Below are 14,968 nucleotides of genomic sequence, written 5' to 3' on the forward strand. Positions count from 1 at the left end.
TAATGCAAACTGAGGATATATAGAAACCAGCATAGGAATCTGGCTTAGGCTCTGGATTGTCGGTAGCTTGGGAATTTTGCGAAGCTTTATACTGTATAGGCTTTTCTTATTTCAGGTATCTAAGTATATGATTAATGTAAGGAATAACAGAATAATTTTAAGCATTATTGTGTGAACTTTTTGTACATACCTCGACAGAAGATTCGTGTCTATTGTCAGACTTGTACAGTCTAAGGCACTGCCGGGTAAGGAATTTTAATTGAACTCTAACGTCCTCTTTTTCTTTTTCATGTTTTATATGCACATGTGTTATATTAACTTAATCCGCAGGAAAGTTGAAGGTACTGTATATGTAGTCCTAAACAAGCAGCTAAGTATTTTGCATATTACTAACATTCTTTGACAGCTGTTGCATGTTGCTTGCTTTGTGCTTATTTTGTAAATATTGGTACAACACTGATTTGGGAATTTTGGGATTTCTAGTAATTTTCTAGCAATTTAGTTGTGATAAATGATTTTGGGTGATTGTTAGAATATAATTGATCCTTGTAAATATGTAGTATTAGTTATGGAGAATTGAGAGACTATTAATTTAATCCTGAATATGATCATTATCATCAAGCAGTCTTTTAAACAAATTTTTCTTACCGAAGTGTTCATTGCATTATAGACAGAATCCATCATAGAAATTGATTAAATTTGTCATAAGCAGAAACATCCATAATATTTATTGCAATACAGTATATAGACAGATTCATGTAGAAGATGACTGAAAACTTAATTATGATAAATTATTTACCACATACAGAAGCACTGTAAAAAGGCGAAGGAAAATGTCTGGATTCATTTCAAGCCATCTTTATTCCAACACATAGGGACCCACTCGTCACTCAAGGGCAAAGTGCAAAAGCTGAAGGTGAGCTTGTTACATTCTTTGTGTCTGCTTAACTCTTCACTTCTATTTCTCTCAACCTCTTTTTTAATAGATTGTTTTACCATTGTCTTACTGTAAGCTTAAAAGCTATACAGTATACTCACATTGAAAGTTCAGGTCCTTCAGTATAATTCTACCCCCTGATTTAAAACCCTTGCATGAGCTTTCAGAAAGCATTGTGCATCATCCATAAATTCAACTCTACTTTTGATATTTATAAATTAGAAAAACGGTTGGTTTTTTGTACATAGTGATGACCATGAACTTTTGCATCCACCCAGAATTCTCACTTTTTTTATGTTGATAATTCACAGTTTAAGCCATAAGTTGGATGCATATTTCTAGTTGTCATGGGGAGTGATCACTGATTCATCATTGTTGGACATTCATGTGTCATACAGCCAGCTTGATGATGTTGCATGCTGATTTAATATCACATCCTTGTCACTTTTTTGTGGATAATGTAGTCATAATGTTATTTTGTAAATTAAACACTCAAGATGATCATCTGTCAGTCTTTCAGAAATGAATATGTGAGCACTGACAAAAAACTGATAACCGTTTTTTTATAGCTACCACTGAAAATTGTCAGGTGTCCTCGTATATTGGTGGGGCGGTTTAACACATGCAAAATTTCAGAGAATTTTAGTGGCCACTATTTTTTATTTCATTTGTATTTTCAAAAGGACTGCTTATTCTCAAAATATTAAGTTTAGTAGTAGTATTGCTTTTATGAGTAATCCTCAGGTAGCCTGGTTTATTTTTTATGAAGTATGTAGTGCTTAATAGAAATTGAAATATGAAATTTAATTAGTATTTGTATAAAATCTAAACATTTATTAGTTCTGTGGCTGGTTAAACAAAATTATAATTTTGGAATTTTTCATGTGTTTTCACAATGACAGAAACTTCTAATTTTTAGCCTGTTTTTCAGTTATAGTATTGGTCTACAATCAGTGAACCAGTTACTGCAGCATAGTTCATAGATTTTTACAGAAATTTTGAAACTGATAACAATACATCATTAATCTCTTTGTGATTTAGATATAGCGTTCACTGAAAGGACAAACATAACAAACATGTATTAAGTTGTTGAGTTTTATAACTTAATGCCAAGTTCCTTGTTAGACGAGTAGTTTTTGTGCTCGGGTACCAATCCGATGGCCTGAAGTTTGATTCTCAGCTCGGCCAACACAGAATCAGAGGAATTTATTTCTGGTGACTAGAAATTAATTTCTCGATATAATGTGGTTCGGATCCCACAATAAGCTGTAGGTCCCATTGCTAAGTGACCAAGTGGTTCCTACCCACATAAAAATATCTAATCCTTTGGCCAGCCCTAGGAGAGCTGTTAATCAGCTCAGTGGTCTGGTTAAACTAAGATATATGTACGTAACTCAACTTACAACTTAATGCCAAGGTCTGAGGGGATTCAACCATTTCCACTGTTGAATTGAAGATATATATTTGAACTGCACTCTTGAACTGAAGATATATAATTTCAAATGATTAGTATTTCATTAATTTTCTAAGGCTGACAATCATTGCAGTACATAATGATTAAAATAGAGCCAGAGAAGTGATTGTTCATGATTTAAAGAGACAAATCTTAGACATATCTGTTGTATGGGAAATTCCTTCAATTCGCAAAATTTTAGCAAGCTCGTGCTTGTATTTCATAATTGACTAATGCAAATAATGAAATCATGCCATTGTAGTTTCTTTTATAGGTATATTTGTTTTAACCAAAATATATTTAGAACAAATGACATGTATATGAAGCACATTACAAATCAAATATCCATTAGGAAGTTGGTGCTGCAATATATTAATGAGTTTTTATGTGCTCTCACGTGGTTGTGCCCCTTTGAAGCATTGGTACTTACAGGTTATAGGGTGAGATTTTGTATTGATTTCAGCACTGGGAAAATGTTTGAAAATGGTTTGCATCGTGTTGTGGAAGAATTCAATTAATGACCAATCATTGTGAACTTAGAATTAATAGACACTTTTGTATTCTCTACATGAGATATATTTCCTGCCCTTCCTGATGGTGGTGACATTTTTTCATATCCATGTTTCCTTGGTGTGATGGGAAGTATACGTAGTACTGGATTATTTAACTTATGTTATTTCTGGGAGAAATTGGAATATAGTTTGTAGTATTTTGAGGGTAGAAACAATAACTTTCTGCATTGTTCAACCTTGATGTGGAAAGAAATGACTATTAGATCTAGTTAAACATCTGGCAAATAGTTTCTCTCAAAAGGTATATTATCATTAACTGTACATTGTGCTTCTTGTTTTCCTAGGGTGCACAAGATAATGGCTTACTCTCTATGCACCCCAGTAGTTATTACCGTTTAAATAGGAGCTAATGGTTGAAATTACAAGGGCTGACCTGACCTCATCAATAAATGAGGCTTATTCTTGCACACTGACTTGTACCGTCTATGAAACATCATTTAGTTGGAACTAACCAAGATATTTACATGCAAGTGAAGTACAGTGTTGTATAAATAAATTTGATTTCAGCATATTAGAGCCACATATGTTTAAAAAACGTTGCAGCGACCCTAGCCCTGAAATAAAACTGTGCATCATGGATGACTGGGAGGTGAATAAGATTTTAACATAATAGAGGTCTAAATTAACAACAGATTCTGCCAAAGCAAGTCCATTTAGATCAGCAGTATGTAGAATGCTTACTGAAAATGATATAATAATGAATGGCAAAAGGCCAAGGATAAAAAGAAAGAGCAGATAAGTGATTTAAACTCTTTGATCATCAGAAAGAATAACATGGTTTTGCTACCTTGGCTCTTTCAGCAAAATAGTAAATGTTTAAGATTCATTACCTCATGTTAAGAAAGCTTACTGTAGTTATGGGATACTGTAGAGCATTTTTCCTGGTGGATGAGTCATTAAGTGCAAACATGTGATATTTATTCCTCTGATTTGGCTGAGAAGAATTAGATATATTTCTAGAGATTTGAGCACAGCAAATAAAGTTACCATTTCCTTGTGAACCTTATGTCAAGGCAATATGAAAGAAGGTTTGTAAGCATAGCCAATTTATCTTGTCAAAATGTACTTCATGAGAGACATATATATTTCTGAACTAGTATAAATAGAATATGTATGGTTTCCATAATGAAAATTAAAGGAAAGAGGAAGTTTCTTCATATTGAAAACAACCTGAGTTCCTTTAACTGGGGATTCATTGATTTTGAGTACGTACTATGTACACTACTAAATATACTAGTGATTTTTTCTCATGTAATTTTTAGTGTTAGGTTATTAGTTGTTAATAATATCACTAGGTTGAGCATTTTCAACCAACAATTGTTCCCTCAGGTAAACAAATACTACTGTTACATGAATGATACACTGTGGTAGCTCCGTTTTGAAAGCAATAATGAATGTCATATGTGTCTGTTACCTTACAGAATATAAGCAGAAGAAAAATAGGACTCAAAATATTTAGTATTGTATTATTATTTTTGTATTACATAGAAAATATCAGCCGATGAAGAATGGTTATCATTGTTTATTTCCTTGCTCAAGCTATGCTCTGGTTCCCTTAATCTTTTTATATGATTTTATGTGTTCCCAAAGTTGGGAGTTTTCACGTTGCGAGGTTTAATAGGCTTGGTTCCTTAATCCCTTTTTTGTCTGTGATATATCACCTGTAACACTTTAACAGACACATCTGGGAGCCATTTAGACCTAAAGCCCTCCTTTGTATAGGAACAACGCACAAGGAACACAACAGCATTGTTTAAAATTAGCACGGCATTTCTTGAAGTAGTGTATTGGAAGTCTTGTTGTGAGAGGAGGGAGGCCTCGGAACATTTTGGAGGAAAAATAGGGCAGTTCTTGCGTGGTTTAATTGGAGAGAATGAATTCCGACTTATTGCCAGATATGAAAGTTGCACATACCACAAGTTGCTTGATGAGTTAGATGCAGGCATGTATTCTTGAATTGGGAAAAATTACACTTTGTCAACCGTTATTATATGCTGTAACTCAAAGTTCCTTACTATGAGATACAGTATGCTGGTTACTAATAGTATTGGAAAACTTTCAAGTATATTTTGTGAGTAAACATTTCTGTTTAAAAATCTGTCGTTTAGTTGTTTCGGTCATGATATAAACAAAATTATTAGTACTGCATTAAAGAAAAATATGAGATCCTCTTTAATTGACAGTATAACCCTGATAATATTCAGTTAGTTTGTTTTCAGCACATTTCAACCTTTATTGGCCTTTTACATTTTATTGTAATTTTTATGATCCTGTTCCATGCCATATTCTTGGTTTGCATAAATTTGCATTGAATTTTGTATAGTAAAATTGATTATCCTGTATCAGTTTTCACAGGCAAAACACCTAAGCGTTCTGTTTTCATATCAGTATCTTTTAGTGAAATCCCCATTATCAAATTGAATGATTTAGAACATACACACAGCTTACTACACTTAGCCATGTATAAAGGTAAAGTGTATCACTTTTTTACTTATTGTATTGAATTAGGTATTAATACTTCCTTTAAATGTCCATTTAGTGTCCTTATCCTTCTCAGGAGGGTGGAGTGTTAATTAAAATGTTATTTTCCTGTCTCCAGTGTTATGCTTTGAAACCCTTCCCTTAATTATTTTCATGTTGTCTGATCATATGTACTATACCTATTGAGCTTTTTATTTGTACTATTTGCTCTTAGTGATTCAATTTTACAAACTTTTTGGATTGGATTATAGGTACTTCATGTTTTGCATGTCTTTACAATTTACATGTTTTTTTCATATTTACTGTTTTGTGACTTTCTGTGTAAGCCAGTTCCTAGAATGCTTCAACATTAAGTGCATCTTGCCTAGAAATCCAACACAATTATAAGCATACATATTTAAATGAATTTCAGGATAAAACTGCAGTAGGCATTCCAGTAGCGAATTCTCACAACGTGAAGAAATACAGGAAAGGTCTAAAGGTAGTCATTAAAAGTGCACATGTGGCTGAAGTAGAAACCTCATTTCCAATTATAGTTTCTTTCACTATTTTGTTATCAAACTTATGGATATGTTTGTTCTTTCACCGTAGTGCTGATTTTACACTCGTCTTGCAGTTACGAGTACTTTTTTTTATATTTTTTTGGTTTGCTGTTTCCTCTTAGAAGTATTGATTTAATAGAAGTGTAGAGTTAATTGCATAGACAGTACATGTCTGTCAGTAATACAGCTTAGTGTTTTGAATGTTATGTTTTTCTCAAGCTTGGATGTTTTTGAACGCGTCATGTGTCTATAGTAATCTGAATGTTATATCCACAGCTTAAGCTGTAAAGATGTGCTGGTTTTTGTTTTTGCTTCGTGGAAACCTCCAAAAAGTTTGACCATTTTTCTTTCCTTAGAAATATATCTGTTCCATTCCAGGAAAATGCATATAGGTACCGGTATGTTGATTACTTTGTAAATTATTTATATCAGTTGTAGAACACTGTTTTGCTCATGTCAGAATGTTCAGTGAACAGATGAGAAACGAGAAATAGATTTCAAACCGGCCATGATGACTTATTTGTAAAATTCAAAAAATCAACAAAGCTTAACAGATTTTACTATTAAATTAATTATTATTGAGAAATATTTCAAGTTGTGTTGCATATTTCATGCTGTTTCTTAAATTTAGAAAGAATCAGATGACTATGTAGTCTTCTTTTTTTAATGAGTGCCTCTAAGGAAACAGAGAATGTCACTTAAAATTATAATGTCATTTCAGATTAAATAGTTTACTTTCAAAAGTGCTCTCTCTCTCTCGTCTCTCTCTCTCTCTCTCTCTCTCTCTCTCTCTCTCTCTCTCTCTCTCTCTCTCTCTCTCTCTCTCTCTCTCTCTCTCTCTCTCTCTCTCTCTCTAAGTTAGTTTATCAAGTGAAATACTGTAAATCAGAACAAGATGGCAGTAAGTTCCAACTGCGGAAAGAAATGGCAAAATTTAGCTTGCTTGGCAGATTCGCAATACGATGAGGTAGCAGGAAGGGAACTGGCATTTCTCATCTATGAGATCAGCAACAGTCCTAACCAAAAAGATACAAAAGCATTCATAGATATATTAGAAGGATATAATCCTTCAAACTGGAACAAATCAACTGAAAACATCTTGAAAATAATTGAAGAAGTTCCAAATAAAATCCAAGTGGTCAAGAGACTCATAAAGAAAATATACATAAACCAACATATTCCGACAAAGAAAATGAATAAGGTGAACCTTGTGAATATCCTAATTGATGCATTAGGAAAAAGAATGCCAAAAGCATGCAAACTGTGTAAGGTGTGGTATAGCATAGTTAATCCACAAAACCTAATCAGAAAATGTGCTGCATGCAACATTCCGACCCATCCACAGTGTGTTGAGGTAATGCAAGATATGAGAAAAGATACAAGAATATTTTGTTCAACATGTCTATCGTGGATAGACAATGTTATTAAATCAAGATTGAAGGTACAAATAGTTGAGGATGAAGAAGAAGAGGAAGAAGAAGAAGAGGAAAACGGAAGTGAAGTAAACAAAACTGAAGTGACAGAAAAAAATAAGGAAAACAAAGAACAAGATAAAAGTATGGATGCAGAGATAATTATTGATACTACATATGAGGCAATAAAGCAGCATACTTACGAAGAAATAAATTACGATATGACAACACAAAAGAAAATCCCGAAGAGGCTCTACCCAGATCTACACAATGACGGGAAAGAGGAAAAATAGACAAAAAAGACAAAGTCTGCAACCTTCTGAAAAGAGGGAATTGCAGATTTGGAGAAAGATGTTACTACAAACATCCTAAGGTATGTCACAACTATGAAATATATGGTAAATGTGCATACCTAGATGGCTATGAGGATGATTGCAGAGATCTGCATCCAAAAATATGCAAAAACCTAAAAGAAGGAAAAGGATGTAAGTTTGACAAAAAATGTAAATATATGCACCCTGTAGCCATGAATCATAATCAAATAAATAATCAATCAAGTAATAAAATCCAAAATAAGAAAGAAACAAATAAAGAGAGGAATAAAGAATATCAGGTAAAAGAAAAAAGCAAGCCATTAACGAGATATGCAGAGATGTCAGCAAAAAATTTCAAAGCATCAGCTCCAAAATTCTACTCAAGAGATAATAACTGTATTTATTATGCAAGAGGATATTGCAGAAACGGAGAAAATTGCAGATTCAGACACAAAATGAATCATTATGATGAAAGAAGATCAAATATTATGGAAAAGTTGGATTTTTTAATGTCAGAATTTCTGGAAATGAAAAAAAGAACAACATACCAGAATAGGAAAGAGACATGGGAAAATCCTTATTATTACCAATATTAAATGAAGGAGAAAACACGCAAACCATCATAGTGATGAATGCGCAGGGTTTAGTTACGAGTAACTAAAAAAGAAAAATAGAGTACTTAGAAGAACTAACCCAAATTGAAAAGAAAATAGATATAATGAATGTAAGTGAAACCTGTATTCCCAAGAGACTGGGAATGATGATCAAATAAAAGGGTTCCAAACTTATAGATCAGATAGAAAAAATAGGAATCAAGGGGGAACCGCAATATATGGGAAAGACAAAAACAAGAAAAATATATGAGAAATATAGTAACTCAGAATGTGAACAAATAGCGGTAGAATTTGAATCTGAAAAATTAATGAACATAGTAATATATAGACCTCCTAATACTAAAGAATTTGACTTAATAATAGAAAAATTGGATGATATATGTAGAAATCACAAGGACTTTACTATTCTCCTATCTGGAGACTTCAACTTTCCTTTCGTAGACTGGAAAGAACGAATAGGAGATTGTGGTTGTACTTATACATATAAAAAAGAGAGTAATAGTAGTGCAGAAGATAAGAGGCAATTCGAAAAGCTATTAGATATGCTACTAGAATACAACATTCAACAAATAAATCACCTGCCAACAAGAAAGGAAAATACTTTAGACCTAGTATTTGTGAACGAGATGAATTATGTTAAAGAAATAATAGTTTATAATGCGAGTATTTCAGACCATAATGTCATAGAATTAACAGTCCATTCCAAAGCAAGTGAAAACAGAGATAAGCAAGAAATGAAAAAGTGGGAAGGATATGGAAAATACAACTTCTACAGTAAAAATATAAAATGGTCAGAAATAAATGAAGAATTAAACAAAGATTGGGATAACATTTTCGTAAGTGATGACATAAGGGTAAATACGGAGATATTATATAAAATATTAGAGAAAATAGTGGATAAATATATACCAAAGAAGAAAAGTAAACATCAGTCATGCATACCAAGAGACAGACAGAAGGATCTTGTTCAAGAAAATCAGAAAGTGGAAAAAGGTCTTGCAAAAGAAAAAGAAAAAAATGCATTGAAAGTTATAGAACTAAAAAGTAAGATAGAAAATGCAGAACAAACGATTATACAATCAAAAGAAAATGAAAAACGGGACTTGGAAGAAAAAATCCTAATAAATATCAAGCAAAACACAAAAACCCTAATAAATATCAAGCAAAACCCCAAACTATTATACTCATATGCGAAAAAGATGAATAAACGAAGAATAGAAATAGGCCCTCTAAGAATTGAAGGGAGATTAACGAATGAAAAAAAGGAAATTTGCAACATACTGGCAGAACGATATAAGAGAGAATTCACCCCTAGAATAGATAATGAAGATAATGATATAGAAGTAAGGGACGAAAATAGTGAATACTTAGCTGACATAGAAATTAATGAAGCTGATATTGTGCAGGGAATTAATGAAATTAAAAATGGAGCTGCTGCAGGGCCTGATGGAGTTCCTGCTATTTTGTTAAAGAAAGTAGTTCATTCTATCGCAAAGCCACTTGCAATATTATTAAGACAAAATGTAGATACAGGGAAAATTTATGATGAGCACAAATTAGCATATATCACCCCTACTTTCAAAAGTGGATCAAGACTAGAGGCAAGTAATTATAGGCCTGTGAGTCTAATATCACATATTATGAAAGTGTATGAAAGGGTAATGAAGAAAAATATTATGAAACATTTAATAAAAAATAATTTGTTTAATATAGGACAACATGGTTTCGTACCCGGAAAAAGTACACAAACCCAACTGTTAGTCGACCGTGAGAACATATTCAAAAATATGAAAAGCGGAAATGAAACAGATGTGGTTTATCTAGACTTTGCAAAAGCTTTTGACAAGGTAGACCATAATATATTAGCGAAGAAAATTAGAAAACACAATATCGTGGATAAAGTAGGAAGATGGCTAAAAGAATTTTTACACAACAGAAAACAGATAGTTATTGCAAACGATGAAAAATTGGATGAAGCCAAGGTAATATCCGGTGTGCCACAAGGTACGGTGTTAGCTGCAATACTGTTTGTTATTATGATTGAAGACATAGACAGTAATGTTAAGGATTCGGTAGTGAGTAGTTTCGCCGATGACACAAGAATAAGTAGAGAAATTACTTGTGATGAAGATAGGAACGCTCTACAAAGAGACCTTAACAAAGTATATGATTGGGCAGATGTAAATAGGATGGTACTTAACTCTGATAAATTTGAATCAATAAATTATGGAGACAGAGAAGGAAAGCTATATGCATATAGGGGACCTAATACGTAATGAGACAATCACAAATAAGGAAGCAGTTAAAGACCTTGGTGTGATGATGAATAGGAACATGTTATGCAATGATCAAATAGCAATTCTTTTGGCAAAATGTAAAGCAAAAATGGGAATGTTGTTACGGCACTTCAAAACAAGAAAAGCTGAACACATGATTATGCTTTATAAAACATATGTTCGTAGTCCACTTGAATATTGCAATATGATATGGTACCCACACTATCAAAAGGATATTGCACAAATAGAGAGTATACAAAGGTCCTGTACAGCTAGAATTGAAGAAGTTAAGGACCTTGACTACTGGGAAAGACTACAATCCTTAAAATTATATAGTCTAGAAAGGAGAAGAGAACGCTACATGATAATTCAGGCATGGAAACAGATAGAAGGAATAGCAGAAAACATCATGGAACTAAAAATATCAGAAAGAGCAAGCAGAGGTAGATTAATAGTGCCCAAAACTATACCAGGAAAAATAAGGAAAGCACACAGGACATTAATCCACTACGCACCAGCATCAATAATGCAGCGTCTATTCAATGTGTTGCCAGCTCATCTGAGGAATATATCAGGAGTGAGCGTAGATGTGTTTAAGAATAAGCTCGACAAATATCTAAACTGCATCCCAGACCATCCAAGATTGGAAGATGCAAAATATACCGGAAGATGTACTAGCAACTCTCTGGTAGACATTAGAGGTGCCTCACACTGAGGGACCTGGGGCAACCCGAACAAACTGTAAGACTGTAAGACTAAGACTCTCTCTCTCTCTCTCTCTCTCTCTCTCTCTCTCTCTCTCTCTCTCTCTCTCTCTCTCTCTCTCTCTCTCTCTCTCTCTCTCTCTCTCTCTCTCTCTCTCTCTCTCTCTCTCCATAGATTTTTGGCAATACCACATTGTCCTGTCAGAGAGAGCAAGTGAAATTGTGCAAAAACTTTCATACATAATATCATATTCATTATAAGCTTTATTTTTCATTGTGCCAGTCTATCTGTAAATGTATTAGATACCAACCGTCTTAAAGCACTGAATTCCACATTATGTATCCTTTATGGGGGAAAAAATTCCACCATACTAATATATCAAGTATTGTATTGAAATGAGATGGCAATTGATGAAATCTTTATTTATTTTATGAATTTCAACTTCAAGAAATAATTAAAGTACATAACAAACAATTCTGCCATTTTAATTGTGGGGTAATGTTTGAATGGATGTGATTTTGATTGCAGTGTAGGTGAGTAAGGCCAGTAATCTGACAAGCAAATACTGACAGTATCAGTACGTGTTCTCTTGCTTTCTCATGCATTTGTTAGCACTGAATAAAGCACACTGCTATGTCATCATAACTCCCAGCCTGCCGGGTTATAGAACTCAAAATAACATAATAACTCAAACAAGTTTCTAACCCTATTCAAGATAGGAGCACTGCATTTGTTAGTCTTCATTTAAATTGAACCCTGAATGAAATGAACTCCCCTTTTGGTACCTTTCAGCATGCAGTGTTTATGGAGAATTCCAGGGGGAATGAAAGGGAAAACATCCCAGTGAAACGTTAGTTAAATTGAGCCCTGTTGAAGCTTGTACAGTTGTAGAAGAGACACAGGGAAGCAGTAGAGATGTTGAAAAGAGGAAATACTACATGTTTTTGTACTGTACAGGAATATCCTTCAGCTTGTTTATATACAAAATATCCTTCAGCACAAGCTGGATTGGTCATTGAACTTGGCAACAAGATAGTTAACCAGTGGTTTAGAGGGATGAGTGGGGAATACCTCTCACTCACCCATCAACATTTGCCACTTTTTCTTCAGCCATAAGATAAGGAAGATTCCATTTCCATGATCACAACCCTGTGTGCTTGTTGGACTAGATAAGTATCTTGCTACTCTTGTTTCCTTGCAATTACATTGCTTCTTTTTGTAGCCATAGTTTTTAATAGTTTGTGTCTATTTGCTGGTGTGAGGGACTTGGGTAATCACCTCATGTTCCTCTAAGCAGTAGACCCATGTAAGTGTTGGTCATTTTGCAGGGGTAAAGTTCGTATTGTCTTTCCCCTGTGACATACCATATGTGAAATGTGTTCTTTTGGAGGCAGTGATCCCTTGTGATGCTGCCAAGCAACCTCCAGCTCTTTTCTTCCTCCAACTTCCATTTCTTTTCATCTTACACCTGGATATGCTCCAAATTCTGGGTTGTTGGTGGCTGATGATAGACACCTGTTTATAGTGCTTCAAGTGCCAGGAGGATCTGTTCTTATGTAACCTTGTTACACTTAGACCCAGAGCGTTGTTAATCTACATTTTCTTCAAATATTGGGTATCTGTCATACCCTCTATGTCAGTGGTGTATATGCAACTGGTAATGTGACATTTCCGGATGTTGTTCAGGTTTAGTCAGTCAACAAGGACTGACACCTACCTAGTGGGTAATTCACCTGGATATAAAAGGCAATGGTTTGTATTCCTTTAGGAACAAATAACAAATATTTTTTAAGTGATTTGTATTTTTCCTAGTTATACAAACCAGGGCTTATATATTCAACCTACTTCAATTGCTTAGCTTGGTCCTTGCAGCTGAAGGAAATGTTGCCAGAGTTGGTAGCTAAGTAAGGGATATTCCCCACTCACCCCCTTAGCCAGTGGTAAACTACCAAGTTCAATAACGAATCCATCTTGCATTGAAGGATACTCCTATATCTAAAAGGCTGTAGTTTGTATACCTAGGAAAAATACAAATTACTTCTAAAAAAATTTTATATTCCATTTTACATATTGAGTTTTACGCTTTGTTCAAATTTGATGACCCCATTTTTCATTTTACCCTTTAAAAGAGAGTATTTTATACACATTTCTGTACATAGTTTTGAATAACCTGCAAGTAAATGTATTAGAATGTTAGATAAAATATTTTGGATGATATAAACCTTTTCATATTCTCCATCTACTGTAATTTAGTTGGAGCAGTGTTCTTGTGGGAACTTTACAATATTAATTATGTATTACTCGTACATACTGTGATGTATTAAGCATAGCTACAGTATACATATAAAATACACAGTACTTCAGCCTCCTGATGAAGATTTATTTACAGGTTTTGGTTAAATGCAAAATAAAAATGTCTCATTTCTTTATATTAACAGAAAGAATAAGAATTTTACCTTCAAAGCGGTTATAGAATAGTACTCAGAAACTGTGGATTTTTCATGTTGTTATAGTCTCCTGATGTTAAAGTATTTTTGCCTTCCATACCAAACATATTTTATACATTTGTGTGAGTTTTGTTATGCTTAAATTGCATCAGATTCATTGTAATACTGTACTGTAAAAAAGATTACATACTATCTTTGTATAGTTTACTGATCTTGAACGATAAGTAGTACACCGTATTGTACCTTGATTATAACTACCATACTGTATGTAAATTTTATTGACATTGTTAAAGCCATAAAACATTTTGGATGACACTTAGATCTAATAAAGGTATACAGAAAGGATGCTGTAAAATATTATATTGTTAATAGATTTCGTATTACTGTACAAGAGAAGTTAGGAAAATGAGACAAGAATCGATGCTACTCAACAAATAAAAAGAAGATCCAACACAAATATTTTCATAAAAGACCAGAAACTTTATAACTTTTTTGCACATAGCGTAGGAATTTTTTTAAACCTTTTAAACTGAAACGTTTGAATATATTACATGAACAAAATGTAATCTTATACAGAGATTTCAGAATGCATGCAAACAAATCTTGCATGATACACTGAATTAAGATTTATCCATACGGAGAGCTTTGTTGCCAAAACAGTTATTTTCATTTAATAGTCCACATTTGCAGAACTAGTGGAATCTAATTTTTCTATACTGATTGTTGTATTGCATATAACCTAATTTCATCATTTTTAGTAGCATTTAGCTGATTGTTAGTTTTTCAGTGTACAGCATTTTTGCTTTTCTTTTTTGACTCTTGGAGGATTCTCTTTTTACTGGTAGAGAAGTGAATTGCTTGCTGAACTTCAGAACCATTTCAAAACTGGTTGGGATTTTCAGTTTATTTTCCAGTGATATTTTCGTGCTCTTTCCAGCTTTCCAGCTTGGAAGAGTCCCTTTCTGAACATGTCTTTGGAAATACCTACTACTGCATTCTTAGATATCTTTGTAGATACTAATGGGCACTCAGAGCAACCTCTGTTAGTATCTGGAATAATTAAACACAGAAAATAATGAATACAGAATTAAAGACATTTGAATATATACTATATTAATCACTTTTTTTTGAGTCAATCTACTCTGCATTTTACAGTAATAACTCAGTTAACACAGTTGCAGTAATGAATGGTGCTTTAGCAACAACCCCAAAGTG

General features: G+C 33.4%; 1 protein-coding gene across 1 annotated transcript in view; it reads left to right on the plus strand.

The window, feature by feature from the left end:
• Positions 1–14,968, plus strand: part of LOC135213818 (alpha-1,3-mannosyl-glycoprotein 4-beta-N-acetylglucosaminyltransferase A-like) — a 165,910-nt gene that overhangs the window by 142,058 nt on the left and 8,884 nt on the right. Inside the window, 1 exon segment of the mRNA XM_064247932.1 lies at positions 809–916. Coding sequence (XP_064104002.1) covers positions 809–916 — 108 coding nt within the window.

This window comes from Macrobrachium nipponense, chromosome 19 (assembly GCF_015104395.2).
Source record: "Macrobrachium nipponense isolate FS-2020 chromosome 19, ASM1510439v2, whole genome shotgun sequence".
Lineage (NCBI taxonomy): Eukaryota > Metazoa > Arthropoda > Malacostraca > Decapoda > Palaemonidae > Macrobrachium > Macrobrachium nipponense.